This window comes from Petaurus breviceps, unplaced genomic scaffold, assembly GCF_028583685.1.
Source record: "Petaurus breviceps papuanus isolate PSGF00001 unplaced genomic scaffold, PetGlider_PUasm1.0 38, whole genome shotgun sequence".
Lineage (NCBI taxonomy): Eukaryota > Metazoa > Chordata > Mammalia > Diprotodontia > Petauridae > Petaurus > Petaurus breviceps.
In genome coordinates, this window is record NW_027186304.1 from 23,526,617 (window position 1) to 23,542,679 (window position 16,063).

Below are 16,063 nucleotides of genomic sequence, written 5' to 3' on the forward strand. Positions count from 1 at the left end.
GGGGGGGGCATAGTTACTATCAAACGTGCGTGACCTCCTTTCGTCCACCAATTTACCTGGCTCAGTGCTAAGAGGGGGAACACCTGAATTCAGACCAGAAAGCCCGACCCGCATGCACACCTAGATTAATGAATCATGAGAAATAATAAGTGAGATAGTCTACAAAACTCCCAAGATAACTACTGGAGAACCGGGAGACCCCATAAAAATGCTAAATGCGTAGATAAGAGATGAGAATCAGACACCTGGAGTAAGCTTTGCCGAAGGGCTTCTGGAAAATTGGACTTTTTCATTAAAGGGGACTACTCCCTTAGCTTCCCTTCCATATCTGTATTTTCATATTTATAACAGTACTTTTCTAACTGCATTTCCTTCTTTAGCCCCCTACTTCTCCACCTCCACCATCGCACACAAAATGGGCTTTTCACCAAGTTTCTTTCTTATACTCTTGCCCTTCAAAAAGTATCACCTGCTTCCCTAGGTTCAACCATCACCTTGGGTGAATAGCTCCTATTACCCCGATTAGTTTAAACTCTTCTAAAACGGAATTCAAAATTTTCCCTCACAAACTCCTCTGGACATTTGTTTAAAATTCATATGCATATAGCACTTCAAAGTTAACAAAACACCTTGCTCTCGAGCCTGACAGTAAGCTTATTGTCATCCCCCATTTTAGAGATTAAGAAACAGAATCAGAGAATTTAAATGACTTACCCAAGGTCCAACGCTAGTAAGTACTCCAGCTGGGATTCAAAACCAGGTGTCTTGACTTAAGTTCATTAGGCACGTTACCTCGTCACACCAGGCTGCCTTTCACTCTCCCCACCCAGACTGAACTTGGAAATCTTTTCTAACTCCTCCCTCCTCCCCACCCCTGCCGTCCAAACACTTGCAGCCTCATTGAACTAGAAAAATGTCTGAGCTAGAAGGGACTGATTCTGCCTTTCTAACATCTCTTGTATCTATTCCCATTCTTGGCATTCTTATTGCCCTATGCGGTATCCTCAAATCTGTCTTTAGCGCAGTGAGTTTTAATCAATAGTACTTGTTGAATAAAGTGAATGAAGTATACCAAATAGCATATTATTACTCTCTAGTCTTTAGATTGTTTTTAAAAAGTAAAATGAATAGATAATTCTTTTCCCACATTCACCTCAATAATTTGGTGAGTTATGTATGACACCAATTTGGTTGTTTTTTTTTTTTTTGGAGGGGAAAGGGCAGGGCAATTGGGGTTAAGTGACTTGCACAAGGTCATATGGCTAGCAAGTGTTAGGTGTCTGAGGTGGGATTTGAACGCAACTCTGGTGCTCTGTTCACTGCACCACCTAGCCACCCCTAATACCAGTTATTTTAAAACGAAAGTAGTCACCACCTTATTTTCACCTTATGATCACAGATGTGATCATCATAGATTTAGAATTGAAAAAGACTCTGGAAGCTCTTTTGTTCAACGTTTTACAAATGAGGAAGCTGAAGTACAGAGATATTAAAAAGCTTCCTCCAGGTTACACAGAAAGTAAATGATAGCTAGAATTTAAATTCAGGTCCCCTTGACTTCAGCACTCTTTCCATCGTACCATGCTGATTCCCTTAGCTGACATTTTCTACAGTAATAATGGTATAGTCACAGAGTGAAAGACGAAGAGAATCTGTATCTTTTGGTTAGTCTTTCTCATTCCAGGTGATGGTAGCAGGCATAAAGTCAATTATGACTTTGTGATATATTGTGTCTGTTGGCTCTGGCAACATGTAAATAAGGTAAAAAGCAATTCTTTATGATAAAGAAATCAAGTTTATTGAATTTTATTCTTGAAAGTTGAACCTGAATCCACGGAATATAAAGAGATTTAGAAAAGAATATAATTCAGTCTTTTTTTAAAACAATGATCTATAGGTAGCAGAAATCATGTAATACAAATACCCTTCTTTAAAATGAAGAAACCAGGGCTCAAAAAGATTAAATGAGGGGCGGCTAGGCGCCTGCCTGGAGTTGGGGACTGCAGTCAGTTCCAGCCTCAGATACTTAACACCCACACAAAAAAAAATTGGCTGTGTAACCTTGGGCAACTTACTTAACCCCAATTTCTTAAAAAAGAAAAATTTAAATGACTTGCTGTAAGGGTTATGGGATTTAAAGATCTTCCATGCCCCATGGACGTGCTGACATAGCAGAGCAAGAGAATGCGGAAAGCGAGAAAAAGTGAAAGCCGAGCTAACGGTCCTGCGGTTGGCGGTTGGCAGCGGTTGCAGTTGCGGTTGCCCTTTTTTTTTTTTTTTTTTTTTTTTAGTTAGGACTCCTGCTGAGCACTGTCGGGGGCCGGAGCTGCTGGGAGCGCGCTTCCCAGCTGCTGGGAGCGCGCTTCCCGGATTCTGGGTGGTTGCTGTGAGTGGGGAGAGGAGGACCTTTGCCTGAGGTAGCCTGTTCTGTTTTAAAGGCTTGAAAATGTGGGTGCTTTCTACTTTATCTACCTGTGCCAATATCATAACTACTCTGATGGCTTTCACTTTCTGGTTTTGGGACTCAGTCTTTTGGTATCTTAATAAATTTTCTAGTTTATTTCCCCAAATGGCAAACCTGATGTATTTTGTGATGGATAATTATATCAGCATATTTGTAATCTTTATAGGCATTGTGAATATGGCATTGCTGATACACTTGCTCACCAAAGTGACACTAGTGAGAGCTAAGATTCAAGTCAGTTCAAAAAAACATTTAGTAAGCACCAAGGCCCTATGCTAGTAAGAAAAAAACGGATGGAAAACAAAACCTCTCGAACTCAAGAAACTTAAAATCTAATAGGGGAAGTAGGAATCTGGACATGTATACAGATAAGCATGATACATGTATAAAATGGATAGTCATGTGGCTGCAGGAATCAACCAACAGACAAACATTAAATACCTACTCTGTCAAGCACTGTGCTAGGCACTGGGGATACAAATACAAAAATTTTTTTTAAACCCCTCATTCTACTGGGGAAATACCACAAATTTACAAATAAATAAATATAGAATTTATGCAAAATAGCATCTACCTCAAACCTTCAGCAAGCATTATATGTAATAGGGATAAGCTAGATGCATTTCCAATAAGATTGAGGGGTGGAGGGGTGAAACAAGAATGTTTATTATCCTCACTGTTATTCAATATGGTACTTAAAATGTTACCTTTAGCAATAAGAGAAAGAAATTGAAGGAATTAGAATAGGCAAAGATATGATGAAATGCATAGAGGATCAAGTAAAAAACTAGTTGAAATAATCAACAACTTTAGCAAAGTTGCAGGATATAAAATAAACCCACGTAAATCATCAGCATTTCTATATATTACTAACAAAGCCCAACAGCAAGAGACAGAGAAATTCCATTTAAAGTCACTGTAGTCATTTGTAATGGTAATGTAATTTTGAATTTGAAGATCCTTTTGTGTTGGCAAAAGTAGCAGGTACTTAGCATTTAGTAACTGATCAAGCCTCTGTTTGGGAAACAGAAGCTATGAACTCCTGTGTCCGGTTGCTGACATAACAGGAAGGGGTTGGCTGAAACAGGCTGTGTATATATATGGAAAAGCCTCAGAGAGGCACCTTCAGAATTTCCTTGAGACTGAGATCTGGTGGTAGAACAGCTACAGAAGAATGGAGAACTCAGTCCTGAAAACTTGTGGTGGTGGAGCTTCTTCTGAATAGGAGCCCAGAGCCAGGAGCCAGGAGCCCAGGTGACTGAAGAATGACTGGGATACTGAGACTTTGTTTGTTTGCGGCTTGGTTGAGCCTTGAATTCCCTGGAGTAGAAATGGTGAAGGATCTAACATGGACCAGACCCTGTGAACTTCAGTGTGGAGTAGGACCTGCCCAGAGAGTTGGTCAAGGAACTGGGAGCTGTCTGCCATTGAACCCAGGTGACAGTCTGGTGAATCCAGGTAGAATCTGGACCATGGAAGGGGATCCAGGGAATCTGAGAACAGGCCCCAAGTCAAGATGAAAAGACCTCTCCTTGGGTACTGAGTAATTATGGATTTATAGTTTACTAGTGACCTAAGGGGTGGAGGGTTTTGTGTATGATACTTAGTAAGACTTTTCTGAATAAGTGACTGACTGTACTTTGAGGTATTGTTACTGATAAGTGACTGATTGAGTTAATCAAGACTTTGCCCCAAGAGTGGAAGACTTTGAGACTACTGATAAGTGACTAATTGAATTAACTTAAGAGTGACTATTTTACTTTGAGACTGTGTTGTGAATATTGTATTGTGATTTTCTGTGATAAGTTGTAATAATTGTGAATGCTGTACCTTGATTTTCTGACAGGTTTTGTCATGGAATAGAGTGATCCCTATAAGGTGTAATCAGAACCTTAAAAGCTGTTCACAGTAGCATTCTTCTGGAAAGCTTCTGCACATGGTATTACAACATTATAAAATATTTGGGAGTCTTCCTGCCAAAACAAACCCAGGAACTATATGAACACAATTACAAAACACTTTTCATACAAATAAAGTCAGATCTAAATAATTGAAAAAACATCAGTTGCTTGTGGGTAGGCTGAGCTAATATAATGAAAATAACAATTCTACCTAAATTAATTTACTTATTCAGTGTCATACCAATCAAATTACCAAAGAATTATTTTATAGAGCTAGAAAAAATAATATCAGAATTTATCTGGAAGAACAAAAGGTTCAGAATATCAAGGGAATTAATGAAAAGAAATGCTAGGGAAGGTGGTGTATCCATACCAGATCTTAAATTGTATTATAAATCAACAATCATCAAAACTATTTGGTACTGTCTAAGAAATAGAGGGGTAGATCAGTGGAATAGGCTAGGTACACAAGATACAGTAATCAATGATTATAGCAATCTAATTTTTGATAAACCCAAAGACCCCAACTTCTGACACTCTTTACCAAAATAAAGTCCAAATGGGTACATGATTTAGATATAAAGACTGACACTATAAACAAATTAGGGGAGCGAGGAATATTTATTTGTCAAATTTATGGAGAATGGAGGAATTTATAACCAAAGAGATAGAGAACATTGTGAAATGCAAAATGGATAATTTTGATTATATCAAATTGAAAAGTTTTTGCACAAACAAAGCCAATGCAACTAGGATTAGGAGGGAAGCAGAAAACGGGGAAACAATTTTTACAACTAGATCTCTGATAAAGGCCTCATTTCTGAAATACATAGAGAACTAAGTCAAATTTACAAGAATACAAGTCATTCCCCAATGGATAAATAGTCAAAGGAAATGAACAGGCAGTTTTCAGAGGAAGAAGTTAAAGCTATCTATAGTCATATGAAGAAATGCTCAAAATCACTATTGATTAGAGAGGTGCAAATCAAACCAACTCTGAGGTACAACATTACACCTATCATATTGTCCCTAACATGACAAAACAGGAAAATGATAAATGTTGAAGATGTGGAAAAATTGAAACACTAATGCATTACTGGTGGAGTTGTGGATATAACCATTCTGGAGAGCAATTTGGAACTATGCCCAAAGGGCTATAAAAATGTGCATACCCTTTGACCCAGCAATACCACTTCTAGGGCTGTATCCCAAAGAGATCATAAAAATGGCAAAAGGACCCACATGTACAAAAATATTTATAGCAGCTCTTTTTGTGGTAGCCAAGAACTGGAAAATGAGGTGATGCCCATCAATTGGGGAATGGCCGAATAAGTTGTGGTAAATGAATGTAATGAAAGACTATTGTGTTATAAGAAATGATGAACAGGCAGGCTCTGGAAAGACTTATATGAACTAATGCTGAGTGAAGTGAGCAGAACCAGGAGAACATTGTACACAGTAGCAGCCACAGTGTTCAATGACTGATTTTGATAGATTTGTCTCTTCTCAGCAATGCCCCTTGCCTTTTTAATATTAATGATATTCCTCTATTCTATGTAAATTTCTGTTATGTAATTACATCTTTACCCTATAAAAATCCATCTTGCTTTCTCTAAAGTTGCTGGTTCCTCTTGGAACTTAGCCTGCTTCATGAGAGGCATCGATCTCAATAAATGCCTGTACTTGGATTAGAGGTGGTCCCTCCCTTCCTCCTTGGCTCTATATGGAGAGGTCACATCAGCAGGGTGGGGTAACGTTATTGTAGTGAGTTTCATAAAACCACCAAGTCTGAGAGGCCTAGATACCATGTGAGGGGAAAATCCATCAGGACTGAGGGGCCTAGATTCTAGGACACGTTATATGCCCTTAGATGACCAGGAAGTTGCATCAGAGAAGTCAGGGCTAATCACATAAGCAAATCAGGTACTAGGAGCAGCTTTGTTTCTTTTAGGCAAAGCCTCCCCATGTTGCAGATGGGAGGAAAAGAGAGAAAAGCGGTCCTATAACATCTGCCAAAATAGTAATGGGAGAGGGGCAGAGATGATGACATTTCCTCTGCATTGACCTCTCCCAATAATTTGACACTGTTGACCACCGCCTGCTTCTCCGTGTTCTCTCCTTGCTGGGTTTTTGTTACACTTGCCTGTTCTCACACTTTCTTCTTAACTCTCTTCCATCTGACTTCTGAGCTCATCATTCTAAAAGAGTTAGAAAGTTACCAATGATCTCTTGATCTAATGTCCTCTACTCAACCCTCATCCTTCTTGACCTCTCTGTAGCCTTTGACACTGTTGGTCAACCTCTTCTTGATATTTTCTTCCCTAGGTTTTTGGAGCATTGTCTCTTCTGGTTCTTCTCCTGCCCTATCTGAAGGATCCTCTTAGGCTCCTTCATCTTCATCCAGGTCACACTGTAGGTGTCTCCCAGGTCTCTGCTCTGGACCATCTCTTCTATACTTCACTTGATGATCTTATCAGCTCCTATCAATTCAATTATCATCTTTATGCTGATTATTCTAAAATCTACTTATTAGCCCTAATCTCTCTCCTGGCTTCCAGTTGTGTATGTCCAATGGTCAATTTGACATCTCAAACTGTATGTCCTATAGGCATCTTAAACTCAGCATGCCCCAAATTGGACTCATTATCTCCCCCAGCTCCAAGAAAAACAAGCTTCTTTCTTCCTAACTTCCCTATTAGTGTTGAGGGCATCACCATTCTCCTAGTCACTCAGGCTCAAAACCTGTATATATCATCCTTGACTGTTTTATCCCTCATATCCAAAAGTGTTGTCAAGTCCTGTTGTTTCTACCTTTGTAAATCTCTTATATACACCTCATTCTGTCCTCTGATACTGCCACCACCCTGATGCCGACCTTTATCATCTTAAGTCTGGACTATTATAATAGCCTATTGATTGCACTCCTTGCCTCAATTCTCTCCCCATTATTCTCTCTCTATCTTCCACTCTGCTGTCAAATTGGTCTTCCTAAAGTGACCATGTTACTTACACACAGACACACACATTCAATAAACTCCTGTGGCTACTTATCAACTTAAGGATCAAATATAAAATCTTGTTTGTCATTTAAAGCCTTTCATAATCTGCCCCACTCTCTACACTCTCATAGTCTTCTCATACCTTAAGCCCCTTTTGGACTCCATGATCCAGTGACACTGACCTCCTTGTTATTCTGTCAAACAAGATACTTGATCTCCATATTCCCAGCATTTTCACTGGATGTCCCCTATGCCTAAAATTGCCTCCTTCCTCATCTCTGCTCCCAGTCTCCCTGGCTTCTTTCAAGTCTCAACTAAAACTCAACCATAAAAAGCCTTTCCTCAGTGCTAGTGGCTTTCCCTCTTTTGCCTATCTCCAGTTTATCCTGTATATATCTTATTTCTAAAATGGACAGATGAAATGAACATGACAGTAAAGCCAGTTATAATTTGATAGGAGTGTTTATTACCTGCGGTGACTGCCTCCCCAATAGGGAAGACAGCATGAGCCTTCTGCAAGGTACTTTTTATAGAACAAAATGTTACTAACAACATAGTGTGGTTCCAAGGGGGTGTAATGCCATTTCTAGTGAAGCCTTGATTATCTAGCAAAAACAAGAACAGACTTGCATCTGGGGCATGTTTCTAATAAAAACAGACTTGTATCTGGGGTATGTTTCTGGCAACACAGGTGAAAAGTTCCCTTACTATTGTGGCCTATCAGGTGGTTTCCAGGGACCTTGGTAAGGGCCCCTTCTGGCAGATTTAGGGGGCTTTGGTGTACAATTTCTGGTGGGCACTTCACTCCCCCCCTTTTTCTTGTTCATACTCAGACTCAACTGAGTCCAGGGGTCCGTTCTCTTGCACTAGGGCTGTGTTACCCACCAATGCTGATCCTGCCATACCAAGGCCAAGTAGAATAGGGACTAAAATGGGGGCTGCCAGCAAAAAGGTGTTCCTGCATACAAGCAGCAGAAGTTAAGCTCGGGTCTGAGGAACTTGGGGTCTACCAAAGTGCTGCCTGAGTTTGCAGGGGTGATGATAATGGGTGAAACAGGGGGCTATCCAGGGTTTGATTGCCACCAGGAGGTGGAACAAGGCCCTGGGGTTCCTTCCTGTGACATAAAGCCTGATTCCCCAAGGTGTCCCAGTTTTCCAATCCTGTTAGTCCAATCCAAAACCCTGATGACAACTGGGTTACATGGTCATGGCTGCCACCGGAGACCCAGTCAGCAATGGTTACACAATCCTAATTGGCACAGTGATTTTCCCCTGTCCCACTCGATTGGGGGACCCATCCTGAGGGCAGACAACCGACTAGGTTGACCAAAGGCTGCTTTTCTGCCCACATCTCCACAAGCAGCACCACTGGTCCCCCAGAATACATGCCTGTATAGGGAAACAACATGAACCTGGGGTCTAGCAGGGCACAGTGACCAAAGAAAAAGGGTGGGCTGGCCATGAGTCACATTTTTGCAATTAGAGTCCCATCAATTGTCTTAGTAAGAATCCAAGAGTACAAGGTGAGAGCATAGGAGTTGGAACTGGCCAAAGGCAGGAATGCCAGGAACAGGAGCATCAGGACAGTCTCTTAATCTTCAGTTGTAAGTCACTGGAGTGGTGGATTCAGGCTTTTCTTCCAGCCACCTTAACTGCGGAGTGGTATGGTACACTGCTCGGACTGCACTCTGGATGTCTTGGAGAGCTTGGAGGGACTTAAGAAGTAAATCATTAACAGTCATATACAATAGCATTTGCCACCCAAAGTACAATAGGAAGTGGGGTATGGAAAAGAATCTCAAAAAGGGGAATGAATTTTACACATATGCATTTAGTTACAAATGTTAACACTTGCTCAGATAATGGATCAAAACAGCAAGTTCTTTTCTGCTGTACAATTTGTTATGTCAATTCAGCAGTAAACATGTCTTACAAATGGGGAAAAATTTCTTCTAAAAGTATTTCCCTTCTTCAAAACAGTTTCAAGATTTATAAATGATCACTAAACTTTTATGAAGGAAGTTAGTTGAGAACTTTTAAAATGATCTTAAGCAATCTGCATAACTTTCTGTACATATTTTAATGCTAGATGAAAAATAATATTAGATTTTCCAGTAAGCTAACATAAAAGAGCTCATATCTTTTACTGATTACTTGCTCTGAGCATGGAAACTTGTTATAGAGGGGGAAAAGCAGGGACATGTGACATTCCAAATATGCCAGGAGAAAACATCTTTGGCTCTGTTTAAATTCAGGTACAGTTACAGATATCCAACCATGTAGCATCTGTTCCATCTCATAGCTAGACTCAGGAATAGGTGGGAAACATTCCTTTTCAAAGGAACCTCATGGGTAAACTGAGCCAGGAGGGATCCCATCCCAGACAGAGGCTAAGATTGTCCCTTTGGCCTTTACCAAATGTACACTTCCACCTGTTGACAGTACAGGATCACATTCCTCTGAGTAGCTAGTGGCATTTTCTCTCAGACACTGATTTAATGCAGACAACTATACCCAAATTCAGACTTAAAATAAAATTTAGTTATGGTCCCAAGTGCTTTTTACCTTAAACAACAAGCTTCACCAATCACAGCTTAGAGCCAGTTATAATTATTTCTATTCTATTCGGGATGCAATAAGCAATAAAAATATATCAGATCTTATAATGTAAGGAATTCTATTTGCCATCCTTCTAAAATATAAAAGCCAATTTATAGAAATCCTTTTTGATCTTTGCAACTTCTTAGCAAGTTAGGTTCATTTAAAATCTACATGACTAAAACAAGTTCCTTTCTCAGGCTAAATGACCTTGCCTAATAGAGACAGTTTCTAGGGGATGTGACAACATAAGGAAAATTTATATGAATTCTAAGAAGAAGAGATTGCTCTGAATGGGCAGAACTAGTCAGACAAGTTTTCATCCAGTTTCCTTCTTTCCACATACAGTAATCAATTAACAGTTTTAGGTTTTAGCATTAAAACAGTACCCCAAAATAGCTTAGTTAACAATCTTACAAGTTTTTCTAAATAGCAGATATACACATTACAAGTCAGGGTTAGCAGAATCAATAAAGTAACACTACTGATCTTACACAATTTTTCTCCTTGCTCAGGTTTTACCATATACAGTGTACATTTCCAAATTACATATAAGAATGATTGATCTTACCAAGTGTTGACTTCTGACCTAATTTTCTCCTCTCTTTTTCTCATCTCCCTGCAGTAGCAGACCCTAGTTATGGGCATGATCAACTGGGGAGTGCAAGGAGATTGTAGCCTGGAGCATTGAGGAGAGGGTTTGGGGAACTTGAAGTAGAAACTTCAGGCTCTGCTTACTTAGAGGGGTGGGCTTCAGGGTCCTTGGGGATCTAAGGCTGTTCCTAGTGGGAAGTAGACCAAGTACCCTTTTACTAAGCTATTTAGGCTGTGGAAAGAATATAATTTTAGGCTGAATAGCTCAGATCTAACACACACTTTAGTAGCTCAGATGTATCCCAGGCTTTCTATGGCATAATAATTAACTTGTGTTTGTACCTTTGTTTCACAAGCTTCTTTTCCCTCGTCTAACTATTCCCATGTCATTCAGAAAAAAATATTTTATTCCAGGGATTTAACCTTTCAGGTAGGCAGATGACAAGCCGTGTAGCTCCAATGTAGCTGCTGTACCTTCTCCCTTTTTCTTTTTTTTGGAGGAGATTAACTCAATTAACTTCACTGCAGCCCTAGCTCAGTTATAGCCAGTACACCAGGGAGAAAAATCTTAATGGTTCAAACCTCTTACTGTCTCCTCAGCTCCATCAGAGCTGGATGACAGGGGGAGGGCCCTGTAGCCTCAGTTAAGAAGAACTGGGACCACAGGGAAGAGAATCTTAGCAGTTGTAACTTGTCACTGTGGCACTGGTCTGGTCAGAGCTGGATCACAGTGAGAAGGCACCGTAACCCTAGTCTTGTCAGAGGTAGGGCTACAGGGGGGAGAATCTTAGTGACTTTCTTTCTGACCTTTTGCTCAAGTAAGCTTTTCTTAGGTGTTCATTCCCTTAAAATTTCAGATCTACTCCAAGACTTTAAGAGAAACTGCTTCTCATGCAACATAGATAATACAGCTGTTTACCAGTAACAATCATGGTCTTAATTTTAAACTTTGAAATAAAAACAATTGAATAACCAATCTGGTGACCTTAAATTTCAGTTTTTGTAGTTACACAGAACTAAATTTTTTCTTGGTGCCAAATAATAACCAGAATGAATTCAATTACCTGGATCTATATTCCCAATGATGTTGCACAGTTCTATTTCTGCAACCCAGGAAAGCTTTAAGTGTTAGTCCTATTCCAAAGTGCAGCTTTGAAACCTACTTCTCTTTAATCATTGAAGTGACCCTTTCCCCTTAGATAGATCTTAGGGGAGAAATTTCCATTTGTCCTTCTACTTCAAGAATTTGGCTGGAGTCCAAAGGAGTAGAAGGAGAAATGGTTTTCTGTCAACAGCCTTTCTTTTAAGAGACTATAAATCTCTTTCTAGCATAGGTCTTACTGCTTGGCTGCTTATGAATCTTTTCCTTCCACAATCACACAGACAGGATATAGAGACAAGACGAGACAAAGATTTAAGATTACAGAGACACAAAACAACACACAGATGTTGTGGGCTGGGGCCCTCCATTTGGTTTTCAAGGGGAGGACTGGATTAGGATTAGATGGACAGGCATTTTTCCAGTGGCCCCTCTGCCTGCAATAGGCACACTGATTCCACTCCAGTAGTTGCCAATAAACCTAGTGACAGATACACAGAATACACACAGAAAAGGCACTGTGGCAGCGTCTTTGTCTCTCTAGTGGCCCCTTGCACTGAGAGTTTAGAGGTTGAAAGTTCACTCCCTCCCTTGGGGATCCCAGTTGGAGCAACCAAGCACCTGAAGCAACTGTTGTCAGTTGTCCCAGGTAGGCTGGTCAGATCCTGGGGGTGGAACAATCTGTCGGAGGGGGAAGAGCCCTGATGGGGTGGTTGAGTCAGGGGACAGGGAGCTGGCAGGAGACTGAGCTTTTGATCTTTGGCAATGGCTCCCTGTGGCAGCAAGCACCCCAAGCGTCCTCAGGGTTTGCTACCAACACAGGTTCTTAGATCTGCTTTGTTAAAGGAAAGCAACTCAAAATGGGTTAACAAGCTTACTTTAATCAGTCAGACATATATCGTTTACCTTGTTCAGGGGAAAAAGGTCAGCACCCCGAACTTCACAGCATACAGGCAGAATTATCAAGACAGAAACAGATCAAGTAGACAGATTTCCAAACTGTCCAACCATTACATCCATACCCAGTCAACATCTGGGTTTCAACATCTGGGTTTTTCAAAGCGGGGGGAGGGGGGCCCTCTGGACAATGGCTTCCCAGAATCCATATCAAATCACAGAACACTTCTCAAAGTGAGCCCCCAAAACAAAGCCTGTGAATGTGAATCAAAACAAAGATGTGAATCAGGGCTTATATAGCCTTCTCCTGGCTCAGAGAATGTAACAACCTTATTGACCCACTGGCCAATCAAAAAGTATCTACTGAAAAACAAGCCTCCCACCCCAGGCTCCAGGTGCACTTTAGCCTAGGGGCAAGGAAGATCTTCCAAATTTGCATTCCCATTACACTCCCTAGGCTGAGACTCAGGGCCGAGCAGTTTATCTTCCGGACTCGACCAGTGACAGAGACAAAAAGTTAAAGTTACAGCACAGTTAAGGTTACAGCAATGCCTAGTGACAGACACACAGAACACATAAAGAAAGGGTTAAAGTTACAGAGACAATTAAAGTTACAGCAACACTTAATAACAGACACACAGAATACATAAAGAAAGGGCACTCTATAGGTGTCCTGACCTTGGAGGCCAGTAGGTGCGTTAAAAGCTCCATCTAGCTTAGCCTCCTACTCTACCTGGGGCCAAGGAACGTCACTCGTAAAAGCACTAAGTGCTTTTACACTACATGAGCACTCACCTAAAAGAACACTCGTGGACCAAATTGAAAGAATTTGGGAAGGACTCAGGTTCTTGGTCCACTCAGGGAAGCAAAACGAGCCTGGGGCAGAGGAACGCCACTTGGTGGCCACCCCCTAGGGCAAATTGCTTTCCTGGCCCTCCAGGGAGCCTGGTCCAGCTGTCAGTATAGTGCCAAAGGCAATCTTGGTGGGACCTCCAGTGAAATGCACAAATGAAATGGACATGACAGCAAAGCCAATTATAATTTGATAGGAGTGTTTATTACCTTCGGTGACTGCCTCCCCAATAGGGAAGACAGCATTGAGCCTTCTGCAAGGTACTTTTTATAGAACGAAATGTTACTAACAACATAATGTGGTTCCAAGGGGGTGTAATGCCATTTCTAGTGAAGCCTTGATTACCTAGCAAAAACAAGAACAGACTTGCATCTGGGGCATATTTATAATAAGAACAGACTTGTATCTGGGGTATGTTTCTGGCAACACAGGTGAAAAGTTTCCTTACTATTGTGGCCTATCAGGTGGTTTCCAGGGACCCTGGTAGGGGCCCCTTCTGTCAGGTTTAGGGGGCTTTGGTGTATAATTTCTGGTGGGCACAAATAGTTGTTTGTTGTCTGCCCATTGTAAGCTCCTTGAAAGCAGGGACTATCTTTTGCCTTTTTTTGTATCACAGCCTTAAGCATAGTGCCTGGAACATAGTAGGTGCTTTAAAAATGTTTCTTGACAACAGCAGAGAACACTTGCATGTCTTTGTATATAGACTGTTTTGCATACTTGAACTGCACGCCTTTCTCTCTGTTTTATGGGATCTTTAGCTTACTTCAAAACTCAGTTGAGATTATCACCTCCTACAGGAAGTCTTTGCTGATAACCCTAGTTGCTAGGTTTTCTCTCTATCAAATTATCTTGTATTTACTTAACAATATAAATGTCATATCCTCAAGTAGAATGTAAACTTTTGAATAAAGATACTTTGCTCTTTATATCCCCGACCTCTAGAACAGTGTCTAGTGGGTACTTAATAAGTTATAGTTGAATCAATGAATGAATTTGGGAAGGGTGTCTTTTGAACCTGGCTTCCAGCTATATTTCAGGGGAGTGAGTTCTTGACAAGAACAGGGCTGCTACTGTTGAGGTTTAGGAGTTCAGGGGTGCTTGGGATCCCAAAATACCAACACACTGTGTCCTGCCCAAATGAATTTTACTCAAGCCTTCTCTCAGTCACACTAAAACAAAATTTATTAAATATTCGCCATTATGGGTAGACTCTTAAGGAGTCTAAGTATTTGTGACGCTTGTGTAGACAAGTGGGCCAGAACAATCTGACACAGACTGAATCTGAGCTAGATTGGATCTGAGCGCCTTCATGGAGGAAGATGGATCTTATACACAGAAAGACTGTGGGTGGGATTTAGGGGTGGGTTAGTGGTAGGGTAATAGGAGGAGGGGTCCAGGGAGAATCTTGATGAGGAGTCTAAGGAGGATATTGCTGAGACTGGGGTGACTAGAGTTCAGATTCCCAGGAAACAAGAGAATGGGATTTTGATGGAATCAAGGGTGGGAAGCGGTGGGAGACTATCCAGAAGTAATAAACCACAGAGGGCTAGCCTAGATTCAGGGTAACAGAAATTTGGAAGTAGTGATAATAGAAGGCGTATGACCTCAGGTAAACACCTCCAAGTGGGAAGATTCAAGGAGAGTTCTAGGTGGTTCCCAGAGCCTGTACCCCATCACTACCACCACCAATCACTGAGCAGCTCCCATAGATGGATAGATAAGCCAGCCTAGACAAAATAAGAATTCACCCTGAGGGAGATACAAGAGTTAGAAGGTGATTGGCCAAATCAAGGAGGAAATGAAAAAGCTCTGATATTTTCTTATTTACTTCAATCAATCAATGAACTTATAAAACATTTGCTAGGTGATTTTCCTGCTGTCTACAAACATGCCCATGTCTCCCCTTTCCTGAAAAAAAAAAAAGAAACACCTCACTTCATCCTTCCATCCCTGCTAAGTTATCCAATTTCTCTTCTGCCCTTTGTAGCTAAAATGCTCTTAAAAGGCCATCTGCAATAGGTGCCTCCACTTCCTTTCCTCTCACTTCTTTTTTTTAAGACAATTTTATTTTGGCTTTTTTTTTTTTTGCAGGGGGAGGGCAAGGCAATTGGGGTTAAGTGACTTGCCCAAGGCTAGGAAGTGTTAAGTGTTTGAGGCCACATTTGAACTCAGGTCCTTCTGACTCCAGGGCCAGTGCTCTATTCACTGCACCACCTAGCTGCCCCTTTCCTCTCACTTCTTAACCCCTTATAATATAGTTTCCTACTTTATCATACCACTCGTGTGGCTCTCTCCAAACTTACTAATGATGTCCTACTTGCCAAATTCAATGGCCTCTTCTCAGTCCTCATTCTTCTTGACCTCTCTTCAGTAGTTGATACCTTTGATCACTCTCTCTCTGAAGAGGTTACCTATAAAGAGGGTTAGGGTTGCTCTGGAGAGCCCAAAATACCAACACACTGGGTCCTGCTGAATGAATTCAACTCAAGTCTTCTCAGCTAAAGAAAAGCAAAGTTTATTGAAAGTTTGCCATATTGGGTAGACTCTTAAGGAGCCTAGGTATCTGTGACACTTGATTGGACAAGTGGGCCAGAATCATCTGATACAAAGTAAGTCTGTGCTAGGTCATTCTATGGTGCTCTCACACCACTTGGAGGG

At 41.0% G+C, this 16,063-nt stretch overlaps 2 protein-coding genes across 4 annotated transcripts in view; both read right to left on the reverse strand.

The window, feature by feature from the left end:
• RALBP1 (ralA binding protein 1) overlaps positions 1 to 867 on the reverse strand; it is a 67,143-nt gene extending 66,276 nt beyond the window's left edge. For all 3 annotated transcript variants that reach the window (XM_069099641.1, XM_069099649.1, XM_069099646.1), the window contains exon 1: positions 715 to 867. The gene's annotated coding sequence lies outside the window, so the exon portion shown is untranslated. The remainder of the gene's footprint in view (positions 1 to 714) is intronic.
• Positions 868 to 4,967: 4,100 nt separating this feature from the next.
• The window catches only part of TWSG1 (twisted gastrulation BMP signaling modulator 1), a 152,076-nt gene continuing 140,980 nt past the window's right edge, over positions 4,968 to 16,063 (reverse strand). The window contains exon 4 of the mRNA XM_069099652.1: positions 4,968 to 9,079. Coding sequence (XP_068955753.1) covers positions 8,991 to 9,079 — 89 coding nt within the window. The 3' untranslated portion in view covers positions 4,968 to 8,990. The remainder of the gene's footprint in view (positions 9,080 to 16,063) is intronic.